This window comes from Mangifera indica, chromosome 4 (genome assembly GCF_011075055.1).
Source record: "Mangifera indica cultivar Alphonso chromosome 4, CATAS_Mindica_2.1, whole genome shotgun sequence".
In the NCBI taxonomy this organism is placed as follows: Eukaryota; Viridiplantae; Streptophyta; class Magnoliopsida; order Sapindales; family Anacardiaceae; genus Mangifera; species Mangifera indica.
The window spans coordinates 18401623-18417607 of record NC_058140.1 but is presented as its reverse complement, the minus strand read 5'-3'; the positions used below and the strand labels follow the sequence as shown (position 1 = coordinate 18417607).

Sequence of the window (15985 nt, the reverse complement as noted above, 5' to 3'; positions counted from 1 at the left end):
GCGAAATACCTCAGCCTTAAGAAAGTGGCAAATTAAATTGAGAAATGGAGAGGCAGAGGACTTGTTCTCTTTTCATTTACGGATTTGTCTTAACCACAGTTCTCTATTTCATCCCGGTTAGCCTTGCCGCAAGATTATTATATTCTCCTCCTCAAAACTGTACGTGTATATATACACTCTCTTGTCTCTGTGCATCGAATTTGCTTATATCTATACATATTTGTTTACGGGTTTTTTGGTTGTGGCAGCTCCTGTCGGGGAAGCTGATGAGCACGGCCAAAGTAAAAGCGGCGCAAAACCTAGTATATCGGATCATAGTGGTTCCGCCATTGGTGAGTCTCCGCCTTCTGTGCCACCTCCGCCTTCTATATCGGTTTCTGAGGCAACTCGCAATGGGACTAAGCCCGTCTTTTCATGTGGCAGAGGTAGACCATATGCTTCTTGTTTGCCTCAGAGACCGACAAGTAGTCCAAGAGAACCAGTTGGATTTTATAATAGGGGAGCGTCACCGTGATTCCTTAATTAATTAACCAGGCAGGCAATCTGCTTCAAGGTCCGAAGCAAAAGGTTTTGTTATTATTTATTACGCAATAATCATGGATCCAGCTATCATTTGAAATCTCATGCAATTTTGTGTTTGTGTTTCAAATGGCAATATGTAGATATATATATGTTTACACAAGTGGAATTAATGCTATCTACTTGCAGCAAAAACGACAAAAACTGTGATTTATAGACTGAAGGCCTTATTGTCCAAATTAACCCAGGGTAGAGCTAGTTAATCTTCATATTGCAAGGAATAAGATATGCAGACTTAGGGATACTAGCTGATTTTTGCTCCCCCGCAAGTCTCTCTCAAAGGGGTTGTTATTTAGCTACATGTTATAATTAAGAGATAATGAACTCTGCATACATCATTGAGAACATATATTCTGATCGACAAGTTGTAATTATCAATGTAATTGGTATGGATATTCAATACAGAAACAAAATGGTAATAAATTATATAATTACTTACTGTCATTTCTAATGATAAAATCAGATACATAGAGTTGGACTCATCATAAAGAGTAATTCCTCATCAAGTTTTCATGCTCCTCATTTTCCAAAACACTTCTTTTTACTATGGAATAATCAAGTTCAATCAGCTTGGTCCTGATAAACAGTTTGAATAAAAAAGAATTTGATTTCAAACATAAAAACAAAAGTTTAAAAAGATAAAATCCTTGATTTATTTGATGTAACAGTTATGAGACCAAATACTAGATCTAAAGTTTTTATCTAATGCAATTAGTTCAACTCATTCAAATAAGATTTTTACAATCCCTTGCCTCCTCTGAGGTTTGTTTTTTCTCAATAATTCCCCACAAGTTTAAGATAGAATCTCTCACCTCCTCTCAAATATAAAAAAAAATCTTTCTGACCTCCTCTCTATACTATTTACAAACAACATTGGTTAGTTTATTTATTTTTTTATTTTTTAAAGGAAAATTCTCCAAAACCCGTATGCATATCTATATTTAAAAATCCCTCGAGTATTTGAAATTGCTCTAAATCCCTAGTCAATAAAACCAAGTTACTCTCAACTCCAAAGCCAATTAAATAACTTATTAACCCCTGATGCCACTAAAAAAACTATTAAATACAAAATTCACTCTTGAATTTTTAAAAAAGAAATTAATATAAACAGTTTTACTCTCTAAGTCGTCTAACGTAAGAATCAGGCAACCTTTCCGGAATCAAGTTGAAGGCTGTTTCAAGCTTCAAAATATTGTTGTATATGAATTTTGTCTATACCAGGCAATGTTACAACAAAAAGGTAGCACGAGCTTTGACAATTCATACAAACTTATTATGAACATTGGTAAGAAATATGAGGCCCAGCTCTCTCCTCCATATTAGACGGCTTTGTAGGGTAAACATCTTTTGAAGGATATTGTATATGCTAATCTCTTGTCTCGATTCTTGTAACCTAATTTAGCTGACAGTATACATTAGTTTAACATATAAATGACGACATAGTAAATATCAAATTAATGTAATATAAATTAGCAAAATTAATAAAAAATTAAAATTTCTTTTTAAAAATTTGGATTCAAATCTTTCACATCCTTGTTTAAAAGTCCACAATTGGGATGCGTTGACGCTTAACGTAGCATTCCAGTTACAGGTAAGCAGCATAACATCATCACATCCTTGTTAATTATACAGTACAATCTATCATATTTCCTAGCTGGACCTACACTGACCAAGTCTTCTGATAAATTTCTATCACGAGCTACTCCACGTTGACATACAGACATCAATCACATTAAAGTTCCCGTGTTCAGTGGTATGGATGAAATGACAAAAAAGTAACAATACTTAAAAAAAGTAATGCGCATAAATTTGACTATACGTGATAGTTTATTATTAAATTATTAAATATTATTTTATTTTTAATTTAAAATTATCTATTTATATAGTAATATACTATTATTTAGATAGGTAATTTTATTATTTTAGTTCCTCTTCACAGCTATGTTAATGTAATATATTTTAATCCTGGATTAATTTTTTTAAATAAAGAATTATGTAATTAGTAATTACCACCTCCCCCTCCTCATGCAGCTTATAAAGACATGCAAAAGCAAATTACCTTAGCCTTAAGAAATGGAGAGGCAGAGGACTTCTTCTCTTTTCATTTCCGGATTTGTCTTAATCACAGTTCTCTATTTCATCCCAAGTTGCCCTGCGGCAAGATTATTATATTCTCCTCCTCAAAACTGTGTGTATATATACACTTTCTTGTCTCTGTGCATCGAATTTACTTATATCTATACATATTTTTACGGGTTATTTGTTTTGGCAGCTCCTGTTGGTGAAGGTCCTGGACATAACCAAAGTAAAAGTGGCGCAAAACCTAGTATATCGGATCATAGTGGTTCTGCCAATGGTGATGCTCCGCCTTCTGTGCCACCTCCCCCCTCATTTGAAACAACTTATGAGACGGTAAGAAATGTGAGTCAATCTCCACCGGTTACTGCTGTAGGTCAAAATAATGTGACTGAGCAACAATACACCTCTCCTCCTCCTCCTGCTCCGAGTAGTTACAGTGGGACTTGTGCGTATGAAAGATATGACTCTTATGGTAATAGACATATTATTATCACTCGTTGCAATATTAGTTACCAACCTCCGCCTCCGCCGGAGTATGAAGGGAACGGTGATTACCCGTAGTTCTGTTGTGAGCTCGTAGTCAAGGATGCATAGAAAAATTAACAAACTGCGGCAGGTAGTACTGGGTTTTCGTAATTATGGTTATTCAACTGTAGATGTTTTGTGTTCGTGTTTGATCGATGAAAGCTAATGGAAAGAACTTCGCCTCCGCGTATGCTTTGAGTACTTCTCTAGGCAAACACATTCTATTCCTTCGTGTATTTTAAAATGATTTAGTTATTATGTTTTAATATGAGAGCTTGTTCTTGCTGTTCTCAAGCATGCTAATACAAACTTTGTCATAGTTCCAAGACCCACCGTGTTAATTTCTATCGCAAGCTACTCCCCATTATTAAACCCTATTTCAAATTTGGTTTCCATGATCAATGGTACCAGAGGAAAGTCATCAACTCATCAACTTTGTCCTGATGCTTTACCATCAGGACAAGTCCGTAAACAATCTTCATGATGCCTGAAGAATAGTCCAACTGATAACTCATTTACAAATTATAATTAAGGCCCTCGTATGGTACCATTTAATTATGCAGAGCGACATTTGATATATTATGTATTAATTTCATCCATTATATGACTGAATTAAAGGTAGTTTGAGATCAAAGTTTTGTTGAAACTTGAAAGTACTCTGTAAAGATGAACATGTATTGTATAATTGTTTAAGGTACCAAGAAAAATTAATTAGTAAAAGTATCAATTTATATATTACAAATCTTATAATTAGTCTTAAACCTCTTTATTCAGTTGTAAAAGTTCGTCTATTTGAATGGAACAAGCTCTATTAATATAATATTTTATTTCATAAGGGCAAGCCTAACAAGCTGCAGAAAGACTTACATAGATGACCAGTCTCGTCTATATGAATTGAGATATTTGATATATAGTTATTTATAATTAGATTATTACTAATTCAGGTCTTGATGATTTTGTCGCACATCGTATCAATTCTTCGCTGCTGGTTTGCCTCCATTTGATCCCTGCACAATCCACAAATTTTTTATCCTTAGCTCAAGCAAATTACGAGTAAATCAAGAATATGAAAAGTAAGATATAACACAATACACGTATAAATAACGTAACGACATATATATTATATATATATATATACACAAAAGTATATGTATACCTTCTTCTTAGGTTCTTGAGGCTTTTGAGCAGTCGTTTTTGGGGCTGACTTTGAACAGCAAGCTTTGGGTGCACCTTCGGTACTAACTTTGGAAGCTTCCTTCTTGTTTTGTCCACTGACTTGGGTGCCAACAGGTTTCTCATGCTTCAATGATGCCATTATGATTTTGTGTGTATATGTATCTCTAAATGGCTCTACTATTTATGTATCCTCTTCTCCGGAACATGGCTATATATTGCAGAGTTGTGAAACTGTGAGGAATTAGAATCAGGAGTACTGGGACAAAGGAGATGGAAACTGTTGAAAAGAATGGAATAAATGACCTGGATTGCACTTAAAATTAAGTTACAGTTGTGTCAGATTCTTTCGTCTTTTTTACTGGTATTATTGGTAATCAGTAATCACCCTGAGAATTTTTATCCACCACTGCCTCATCCTTTTGTCGTTGTCAGAATATAAAGGCCTTCATGATTCCTTCATTCTATCATCTTATGCCGATACATATAATGCAAACTTCCCAAGTTCTTGATATTCCTTTTTCAAAATATTTATCCTAATTAATTTAAAAAGAAAATGGTTTGTCATCACTTTCGATTTTATAGTCTCCAACGAATATGTTTATATTCTTCTTCGCATGCATGTGTGTTCAATTAGGTTAAAGTTTATCAACTATAATAAAAATACCACTAATCAGTATCCCAAAATATGTAAACCAATTTGATCTTTTGCATTCGGAAAGCCCTCAAAAGTTAGTCTTCTATCATAACCTTAAACGGAGTAGTAATCCTTCATCTTGAAAAGATCTTGGTTAACTTTTGCAACTTGACCCTTGTGGGCTCCACATGAATAGAAAAAGGATTTTAAATGAGAACCACAAATATATGAACGGTCTAAAATGGCCTCAAATATCTTCACTAGTTGTTTTCATGAGATACGATTCGCTCCTCCCCTTGTTACATCATCACATAAAATAGCAATTTCATCTATGAAATTGGGCCTTCACTCCACCCTTCTTCAAATAAGTAGAGAATTTTATGATAAAGGTAGCGATAAGATAGGAATAAGGTAAGGTAAAGATAAAAATGAATAAAATTTATGTAATCAAAGATATTAATAGATATATACCTAATTTATCTCCTTCCTATCTATCGTCTTTCTAGTTTATCTCTTTTATTATATATTTTTTAAACCCTTACATATTGTATTATCTTTAAAAGTTTTAAATTATTATAAATATTTATTAAATTTTAATAAATATTTTATTATATTTTTAATAGAAACAGAGAGTGGAATGTGTGAAGAATTTTTCCAGTGGAGATAGGAGGGGAAGGGTATTTTCCATCATCCCTATATTGGGAACAAGATGAAGACAAGGGTTTCTCTTGCAAGAAAAAAATGGGGATTAAATTATTTCACCGTGTGAAGAATTTTTCCAGTGGAGATAGGAGGGGAAGGGTATTTTCCATCATCCCTATATTGGGAACAAGATGAAGACAAGGGTTTCTCTTGCAAGAAAAAAATGGGGATTAAATTATTTCACCCCCACTCACCCTGTTGTCATCTCGATTATCAAATATTTCACACGTACGCCAAACAGTTTGATTCATTAAAAAGGCCAAAGGACTATATCCCACCCAAGTTTTAATATGTTCTCCAAGTCGCACTCATAAGATTTGAAAAACCCAAAGTTCCACTATGAGTCAACTGTTGTTAGAAATTTTTTATAGAGACAAAAGTAAAATCGTCATTTTACTAATAATATTAAAAAATATATAAAATTTATTATATTTTTCATCTAAGTTTTAAAAACTAATAACTCCACCCATATCTAAAGTTTTCTAATTTTGAAAAGTCACATTCCCTCCCTCCCCCTCCCAAATTTTTTCTTCACCACTCCGGCTTCAACAACCTCTCTTTTCTAACCAAAACAATTGACCGATGCACAGGAAATGCTTTGGAGCAAATCGCTTCCCATGCACTCGCCAATGGTTTAGGGTAGAAAGGAGAGGTCGTTGGCGTCAAAGACGGTAGCTAAAGAGGTGAAGAAAAAATTTTAGGTGGGGGGGGGGGGGGGGATCTGAATTTTCAAAATTATAAAACTTTAGGTAGGAGTGAAGTCGTTAGTTTTTAAAACTTTGGGAGAAAAATATAAGAAATTTTATATTTTTAATATTATTAGTAAAATAATAATTTTATCTTATCTTTAATAAAAAATTCTAACAATAGATGACTCATAGGTAAAACTTTGGATTAAAACTTGAGGGGAAAATAGTCCCTTGGCCCATTTAAAAATTTGTCAACTATAGCAAATTAATGAACCTTTAGATCATATATATATATATATATATATATATATATATATATGAATTGGCTTTATAAAAGATATATAAATCTATTTGAGCCTATTTGCACTAGATTTCTTGGCAACAACTAGAATGGATAGTATTTCAATCCACTCTACGTGTGTCTTCTTGAGTAACGGTGAGATAAATCTCAACGAAGACATTGAGTCCCGTAAGTAGGATGATTGTGACATTTAAATGAATCTTACATCAATAAAGTATAGACATATCACATCACAATATGAGATAATTATATAGCTTATGAGCTATTTAAATTATTAAGACGTATTTTGTATTATAAAACTCAAAAATAAAATCATAAATCTATAGCTCATATGTATTAAGTGTCACAATTTCTTCGTCTCCTTTTTCATATTTTTTATTGCAACTGAAATAACCAAATACAATAAAAAAAAAAATTAGTCCCTTTTAAGAAATTCCTTTATAAATATTGATGTTTGTGGAGGTCTAGGTAATTAACAATATAAACAAAAGGAAATCCAAAAGTAAATCAATCCTCCAACAACAAACTCATAAACTTTAGGAACTATTAAGCCTTTATTTATTAGGCAAAGCCTTTGAAGAGATACATAGATATAATTTGGAAGCAAGAGCTTTCATAATATAAAACAAGGCTAACGAAGAACAACAAACAAAAGTTTGAGCTTCATGAGATCTTCACATATTCACCAAGGCTCTTGTCCTCCTCAACGTTATTAATTCTTAGCTCCTGCCTTCCCTCCTGATGCCTGATCAACCATAAGACACGGTTATCAATATTAGTCCAGGAATAATATATACAGGTAAATATCTTAGCAAACATTTTCTCTTATAGATCTATGCAAAACTATTTTTAATCGTATTTCAATCATATCTGTACCTTCTTCTTCGGCTCCCGGGGTTTTTGCTCGGCCTTTTTAGGGGCAGGCTTGGAGGCGGGAGCCTTGGGAGTGCTAGTGCCGGCCTTAACAGGTTGAGTGCCAACAGGTTTCTCAGCTTTGACTGATGCCATGATTTGTATTTCTGCACTCAAGTAATTCAAGAGATGAGAAATCGATGGCCTCGACCGATAATTGCATCAAAAGACATGTATATATAGTAGTGGAGTTACAAATTTGCAATCAACTGGAGCTATCAATGGTGGCACAGAAGAGAATAGAATAAGTAGACTGGAGGCCTCTCGGTGGGAGATGCCGCACTCATTAGATGCTCTTCCTCAGGGCATAATTTACTCACTTTATATTATGCTTATTCTAACGTGTGGGCACATCACATAGATATTTCACTCATAAAATGAAATCCAAAAGATAAAATAACTGATGTAACGCCAAAAGATTTTTAATATTGTTCTGTAACATAAAATAAAACCTGATTATGATTCGATCTTCTGGAAATTGAAGTTGAGTCAGGCTCATAAGACTGAATATATTATAAATTACTGGAAATTATGACAAACTTTTATACATTCTTGAAAATGTTTCAGAGGTAACAAGTAGAAGACACATGGTTGAGTGCTTTAGAAGTGATAAGGTATGTCGGCCAAAATAATTTGCTCAACTAACAAATACTTGTGGCTAGTAATAATAACTGAACTTGTCAATAAAGGTAATATGACCTACATGGGCAGCAAATAATGGATGGTTGGAAAAAAAAATAGCTTTACATAAATGAAAAAAGCAGAAAAGGGTTATTGATTATAATAATAATAGCCTCTTGGGTTTATACGAATAAACACAATATTTGACACATGCACATATATGCATAAATCTTAATATTAATAATCTACAAACCTCTAATAATGTGTATTTCGCCAGATTTAACTCAGTTCAAAGTTAAAATAATTCTTCAATAGCCCAATTGATTGACAAAATATTGTCCTCTTTAAAAAAATAGTCTATTAGATTTTTGTTTTTGGGTTTTGTTATTCATAATATATTCATATTAACAAAACATGAAAGAGATACTAGATATATATAAAAATTTTATATCAGTTGAAAATGAAAAGAAATAATTGGTTAAATAATTTGTTAATTTCTATTGTCAAGATTTTGCTATATCTAAAAAATAGACCTTTGATGAACTCTTTAATGGTCCAAAAACAAGTTTGGAACATTTTCTCCAAAGCTGCCAATGGATGTAAGATGACAAACATTTTTTAACAAGTCCTGAACACTTTTTGTCAATTGTCGCTTAAGAAATAAAAAAATATTATTTCATTTTGTAGTGATTATCTGTTAACATGAGTAACTCTATTCATATCATCCTTTAACTCTTTGATCACATTGTGTGATCTTTTTATCGAAAAAAAGTCACTAATAAGAACAAACTATCAATATCTAAAATAGATAATATTTTGATATTGAGTCAGACTATTGGATCAAAATGTTATCTTTTCATGTGTAGATGTAATAATGTTTTATGCTTGATTTCAGCTTTGAAGTGTGAGAATATGTTGCAAGCAAGTTTGAGATTGAATAGGTTGAAGGAGTTTTGATGAAATGGTAAGTTTAAGAGAAAAATGGTTGTCATTAAGTGTAAGTCATTGAGTTTCATATGCTTATTCTACTCAGTTGTTTGGAAGATCATTTTCACTTATTCCAATTCCCTGATTAATGGACTCTGATTTATTCCTTTATTGACAGAGTTCAAGATTCTTGTAACCTCAACCAATTTTCCAACACAAATCTGAACCACAAGTTTCATAAAATTGGGTAAATTACATTGCTTCATGAATCATTCTCATGATTCAATCCAATTTACATTTACCGGAGCTGAAATCAAAGAACTAAAATCATTATTTTCAATCAGAGTACATCACTAGCCATCAAATAGCGGAGCATCTTCATCAGTTATTATTATTTTTCAGATATTATTAGTCAGTGAGGTTGTCCCATTTTAAGAGCAGCATAAGCCAAAACCCTGTAGCCCACCAGCATTATTGTCAAAGCCGCTACATCCCACCATAAATTGTTGAGACCAAGATACTTAATGGCTGGAAATTCCATTACTCTGCAATGCATGCCTAATCCACACTCATAAACTTCATTTACTGAGTACTGAACTCCCAACAGAAGCTTATAACAGTAGTAACTAAAAGAAATGTACTTCAACCAAGCTATGAATGGTGGAATGTGCTGAATGTAGTAGCCGCCGGCTAGTAAAAACACAAGCATTGTCACTGAAGCCAGTGTTGTGGCCTGCTTTACATCCATAAGAATGGCCCCAAGTGCGAGGCCCAGCCCTTGAGAGACTAGCACATTGAAAAGGATGATGAAAAGGGTCAATAAAAATGTTATCAATGAAGGCTTAAGACCTCCCATCCAATATGTAACAGTGACAAAGATAGTTGGGAGAACTAGCTCCATCGGTAAGTCACCAGCCATCCTTGCAAAGTAATAGGAAGAGAGACGGTACATGCCGGATGAACGTTCTTTAACAAGCATTGGTCGCTCTTGAGGGAAGGCAAATATAGCATTGAACAAAGGGAAGAATCCCCAAAAGATGGAGAAGAAAAAGAGGAGTCCAACCTGTTGAACCATTGTTTTGAGATAAGATAATTAGGATTTAATTAAAAAGTTCAATCAAATGCACAATTGGTGAAGGTTTTTTTACAGTAACAGATGTTATAATACCTGATCTTGTATATGAGAAGTGTCAGAATGCCACCATAAGAGGCCTGAAAGAATTGCAACAGACATGACCTGGAAAATTCTTAAGCCTGAATATGATTCATGTCTCCTCTCCTGTAAACTCCTTCTCAGCAGCACTTTAAACTGTTCCCACCAGGTGGTGGTCCATTGATTCTTACACCCTGGATAACACACATCATAATAATCACTATAAAACTAAATAAAGCGCAGGCAAACAGAAAATTCAACCAGTTTCATTATATAATAAAACAAAAACAACGAGAGAGGGAGAGAAAATTTCACTTACTTCTTGATGAGGATACTCCTGATGTAGAAAGACTAGGATCTTGGGAATTCTGGCGAATCTCTGCCTGTAAGGCGGGATGCAGGTTCTTTCTGTAGGATGAAATTAGAAACTCTTTAGTTGAATTTTGATCATCATGGTTATCTAATCTGCCGTGAAACTCCTGCTGATCATCCTGTTTTACATCTGGAGCTATACCTGAATCACCATATTATTAATTCTGGAATTAGGAAGAATTAAAGTAGAACATCACAAAAATTACACATCGAAATAGACTGAATCCAATTGATAAAGCGCATCTCGAATTACCAGCCGTTCCTCCTAAAAATAAGCCGACACAAGCAATTTTCTTGGAAGTTCCAAAAGATGTAAAGTTACAAAAGTAAAAAACCTGAAAACATTGCACTCTGTTTCATTTGAGACTCTTTTTCTAATGCAGCAGATGGCCTGGCCAGCACGTTTCTACTTATTCATTCTTAATGTAAACTTAATTATTTTTTGATGGGCTTAAAGTTAGGAATTAGCTCTCTTTAATATTATTTTCAGTCACCATTGTGATGAAGCACATTGTTGACAAATAGCAGCAAGGTTAAAACAACCATAATTCTTAGACTCTTTACAGGGACAATGAAACTTAGAGATATAAATTAGAAAAGGCTAAAATATCATGAAAGTAAAAATAATTTTCTCCACTTTTTTGGCAGAAGCTGTCAGGGTCCAATCCAATTTCTATACATATATCTATATGCACAAGACAAATTGTAAAAGCTATTTTTTTAAGAGTTAAATTAATAGTTGGTTGTGACAAGCAAGTTAATTGAGAGTTGGTTGAGCTCGAACCTACACTTACTGTAATTAGTAATACCAAATGTACAAACAAATTTTATAAATATACTTGTATAAGATACTAATATTTGATTGATTTTAAGTAAAAAATAAATAAATAAATAATTATATTATCCAACTACGTATTACCACCTCAATTACATAACTCATGTTGTATATATGCAAGATGACAAAAACAAAAAGCCGATGAAAGGAAAATCCAAAAAATCGAACTCAAAATTTTTTTTCTTTTTAAAGAAACTGTCTGGTAGATATCTTTGGTGGCATTTTCTTAATTTCAGCAAGAAAAATATTGAGATAAAATTAATTAGCTAATGTTCAGAAAAAAAAAAAAGAGAGATATTCCTTACCATTAGCAAGATCAAGCAGAAAATCAGCTGGGTTTAAGAAATTGAAGCCAGACACGTATCCTATGGAACCAAAATACTCCATGGCTTGACTTGCAAGGCCGCTATAAATGGGGCAACCCTCAGATAAAACGACCACCTTATCAAACATCCTGTACAATCTGCTTGAAGGTTGATGAATTGTTGTAATCACGGTCCTCCCACCTCTTGCCAGGCCTCTTAATGTAGCCACAATGCGCTGAGCCGTGGTGGAATCAAGCCCTGAAGTAGGTTCATCAAGTAACAATAAATTCGGATTAACCAACATCTCTTGTCCAACACTAACCCTCTTACGTTCACCGCCGGATACTCCGCGAAAGAGAGGTCCTCCCACTACATTATTTCTGCATCTTGTTAAACCAAGCTGCACGATAACCAACTCAACCTGTTCGATCTTCTTTTCTCTAGAGAGATTCTTTGGTAGCCTTAACAAAGCAGCATATGTTAGCGTCTCTAGCACAGTGAGGTGTGGATACAACACATCATCTTGTGTAACAAAGCCTGTTTTGCGTTTCACAGAGCTAGAAAATGCTTGACCATTGTATGTAATTGTGCCTGAAACCTTTCCCGGTAAGCGACCTGCAAGAGCGGTTAAAAGAGTCGTCTTGCCGCTGCCAGACGGACCGAGCATTGCTAGCAACTCACCAGGTTTAACAATACCACTGACGCCATTGAGTACATTTCTTGTCGCCTTGGGATGATTTGAAGCGAAATAGTTTGTTCCCTTGCTGGTGGTCAAGCTAATTGTATATGCGACATCTTTAAACTGTATCATCAATTTCCATAAATAGATAAGCTCACACAAATATAAACAGAAAAAAAAAAAAAAAAGAGTGATGATAAGCTGTTGTTATACCTTGAGTGTTACGGGGTGTAAGGATTGACGAAGAATGGAAAATCTAGCTGGGGTTGCTTCTCGTCTTTGGGCTGAGATTGGATCCTCAGAATATGGGCTTACATTGTTGGCAGACATGGATGGTTCAGCATGAACCAAAACGTTGTCGGTTCGGTTAGTGAGATTAATGGTGTTATTTTCTTGCCGATCAGGGGGCATCATTGCGACAGATTATGAGAGAAAAGAAAGAAGAAGAAGAAGATGAAGATGAAGAGAAATTGTGATTGACCGAAGAGTAAATGGAGAAGAGAGAAAGCTGATCACATGCAACAACAGAGTCATGTGATTATAAAGTGAGGAGAAGGCACGAGAAGTAGAGCCGTAGGTGGTGATTATTCACGGCACAGTACTAGACTTAACCATTACTACAAAGCAAACACAAGAATTAAAACCATGTTAGGGTCCAGGGGAGATGAATTCATAAATATTTAAAGTGTAGTGATGTCATTATTAAAAAGACCTGAAAGTTTCTTCTAATCCAATTTAATTAATTTCACTCAAAGGAGTTGTTTTTTTTTTAACTGGAGATTTAATATTAGAATATAATGATTACACTCATAATTATTGTATCAAATATAATAAGAGTTTAAATTTAGATTTTTATTTTAAAATTTTTAATATTTTACCAGTTTTATTAACTCTTAGAATTTATTCAAAAAAATTATTATTTTATTCTATTAATATATTAACGATATTTAATTAAATATTTAAAATTAAATACACATAGTTTTATGTGTCACCTATATATTCATTGTATTTGCATTCCCATGTGTGTGGTTATTTGACAAGAAGGTATATCCACCAGTGAAGATGGTAGTTGATAAATCACCATGATTCTATTGATCTTCTTCCTTAGAATACATCACCATCCCTTATCATCTTTTAATAATCACTTCACACTACCAACTCTGCTCTCTAATCCTTTATTTCTGAATTACACAGAGATCGGTTCGGTTTTTCTTTTTTTAAATTTATTAAGGTTTTCGCTTTTCAATGACCAAAAAAGACTTTCTAAGAAATTTGATATAGTTCTAAATTTATGTAATTTTAATACTATCTAATAACGACCTTTCTCTTTAAAATTTTCATGACCTTTGAAACTCTAAAAAAATATCTTATCGAATTAAAGATCAAGCACTAACTTCAATCAATATTTATCCACATCGTAATATATTTTTAATCAGGCTTTTTCCTCCTCGTAAAAGATGTATGTGGTCAGAGATAAAATATATGTAAGAATTGATCCCTCAGAAACTCGAGATAAAACTCAAAAGCAAATTTTAAGCTGGAATACACAGAATATAAACAAAAATAAATCTGTTTTGATAAGAAACATTGATAATGATGAAAAAAATGAAGGGTTTTAATCATCATCCACTGAGTTGTCGAGCTCAAACACAACTCCAACAAACCAAACACCAAGTTTCTATTACCATCAACTCTCCTTTTTTTTCAAAGGAGTATCTTCTTTATTAATCTTGGAGAGTTTGCCTTAAGAAAAATAGAAGTGGGTTCCCCGTGTACTTTATAGGTGTCCAATTCCCATTCAGTAAGTAAGATAGTGGCTCAGATTGTGTCGTGTCTCCCGTAAAAGCTTGGATTGAAGAAGAGTGTCACCTTCATTGAAAGGTCTATGCTTTTTTCACTTCTTTTTATTTTCGAAATTTTGTTGGAATTGATAGGGTCCACTAATTACATACGTGTTAGAGCCAAATGATCAACACAAAGCTTTTTGGAATTGGATGAATAAGTATCTTGACCAGGGGCCATGATTTTGTTATTGAAAAAAGGTCAAGAGATTGAATTTTCTTAAATTATTACGCTAGTTAAACAGAATTGCAGTTTTTTATACAGACCTTATCTTATCTAAGAGTCATGAAGAAATTATACAAAAACAAATTGATTCAAAGATATCATCGTTAATGTCAGATTCAACACGGTTATTAATCCTTTACTTTTAATCTAACCCTTCAAGGAAAAAGAAAAAAATATTCCTATAACTTACCTAATTATATTCTCCTCATATATGCCTTAGCTGTAGTTCTGTTTACATACAGATTGATACTAGAAAATCTGAGAACAAAATTAAGTTACAGGCTAAACGTTTGGTTCTTGGGGTATGAAATCGTCTTAAAGATGACTTATATATTCTGAACCGACCTTACAATGATGCATAAATAGTAACAAACACCATCTGCGATGCCCCAAAAGATTAACTTCAGGTGGCTCTCAAATCTAATCAAAATTTGCCTTCCTTGGATTCTCTTGTTCAAATATCTTGAGTGATGTCTACTTTTTTTTTTTCTTTTTACTGTATCTCCAGCAAATTTGATTCTCTAATATATACCATATTTGCTTGACAAGTGTCCATGCTTAGCTTCAAGGTTCATTTTCTGCTTTATAATCAAAAGGGTTGATTTAACTTTTACACGTGGCATTTGTCATTTTGGTAGTGGTTCCTTCTTTATCTTCTCTCCTTTTTTTTAACATTTTTTTTCTAAAATGCATGCAACAATTTGATGTGATGGGTTCAATAAGATCCTTCATTACTGAATTCAGAATGAAATTTTCCTTTTCTAATTATGTGTATACAAGAGATATTTAGAGCATAATTCTGATTCTAATCACCGTTATATACTTTCATCAAAGTTAATCTTTATTATATCATCATATGCTAGCGAGGGCCAGAAGGATGCTAGCTTTAACTTTAATTAGAATTACGAAATCTGAGATTGTCAGGTGCCAACAAATGGCGTTGATATACCACCACTTTTGTTTTCTATCAACAACTATAGGTTTATTCCAATTTGCATTTGCAATCATAATTACAAATAAATAAAAGAAACTAGGTGTCTTGATTGAAAAAATAAAAGGGAGATCATGATTTCACAGCAAAAAAAAAAAAAAAAAAACCCAGATCGGAGAAGTCAAGACAAGATAATTTTGGTGTAATAATTAAAATTAAATATCTTAATATCTGATTAATTAAACAAATATATTAAATGTCCCGTTAAATCAATGATAAGACTACTAGGAAATACATTTTCACGCCTGTAAAGGCATCATAAAATGTAATCTTCAATATCTGCAAATCGTACTCAAGATCGCCATGCGCGTAAAATGAATTAGTGATATTAAATCCAATGGCTTTTTTGACCTATAAAAAACCAATAATTTAGGAAGAAAAATAGTGCTCTCAAGCTATATAAAAAGCTAGGATTGAATAGGAAAGTTGATTGTGGAA

At 33.3% G+C, this 15985-nt stretch overlaps 3 protein-coding genes and 2 long non-coding RNA genes across 5 annotated transcripts; 2 read left to right on the top strand and 3 right to left on the bottom strand.

Annotated features, from left to right (window-relative positions):
• LOC123214987 lies at positions 1 to 624 on the top strand. The gene is made up of 2 exons (XM_044635014.1): positions 1 to 159; positions 249 to 624. The coding sequence occupies exons 1-2, from the start codon at positions 45 to 47 to the stop codon at positions 512 to 514; spliced, it is 381 nt and encodes a 126-aa protein (XP_044490949.1). The 5' UTR covers positions 1 to 44; the 3' UTR covers positions 515 to 624.
• Positions 625 to 2650: 2026 nt separating this feature from the next.
• On the top strand, positions 2651 to 3509 carry LOC123214952. The gene is made up of 2 exons (XM_044634981.1): positions 2651 to 2767; positions 2852 to 3509. The coding sequence occupies exons 1-2, from the start codon at positions 2653 to 2655 to the stop codon at positions 3217 to 3219; spliced, it is 483 nt and encodes a 160-aa protein (XP_044490916.1). The 5' UTR covers positions 2651 to 2652; the 3' UTR covers positions 3220 to 3509.
• Positions 3510 to 3990: 481 nt separating this feature from the next.
• On the bottom strand, positions 3991 to 4699 carry LOC123214756. The gene is made up of 2 exons (XR_006501891.1): positions 4340 to 4699; positions 3991 to 4190 (listed from the first exon to the last, which is right to left on the bottom strand). It is a non-coding gene; the product is annotated as an uncharacterized LOC123214756 (long non-coding RNA).
• Positions 4700 to 7220: 2521 nt separating this feature from the next.
• Positions 7221 to 8325, bottom strand: LOC123213375. Its single transcript, XR_006501696.1, has 2 exons — positions 7562 to 8325; positions 7221 to 7430 (listed from the first exon to the last, which is right to left on the bottom strand). It is a non-coding gene; the product is annotated as an uncharacterized LOC123213375 (long non-coding RNA).
• Positions 8326 to 9351: 1026 nt separating this feature from the next.
• On the bottom strand, positions 9352 to 13120 carry LOC123213036 (ABC transporter G family member 21). Its single transcript, XM_044632359.1, has 5 exons — positions 12703 to 13120; positions 11811 to 12612; positions 10618 to 10812; positions 10314 to 10492; positions 9352 to 10208 (listed from the first exon to the last, which is right to left on the bottom strand). Exons 1-5 carry the CDS (start codon positions 12901 to 12903, stop codon positions 9558 to 9560), a joined length of 2028 nt encoding a protein of 675 aa, XP_044488294.1. The 5' UTR covers positions 12904 to 13120; the 3' UTR covers positions 9352 to 9557.
• Positions 13121 to 15985: the final 2865 nt, after the last annotated feature.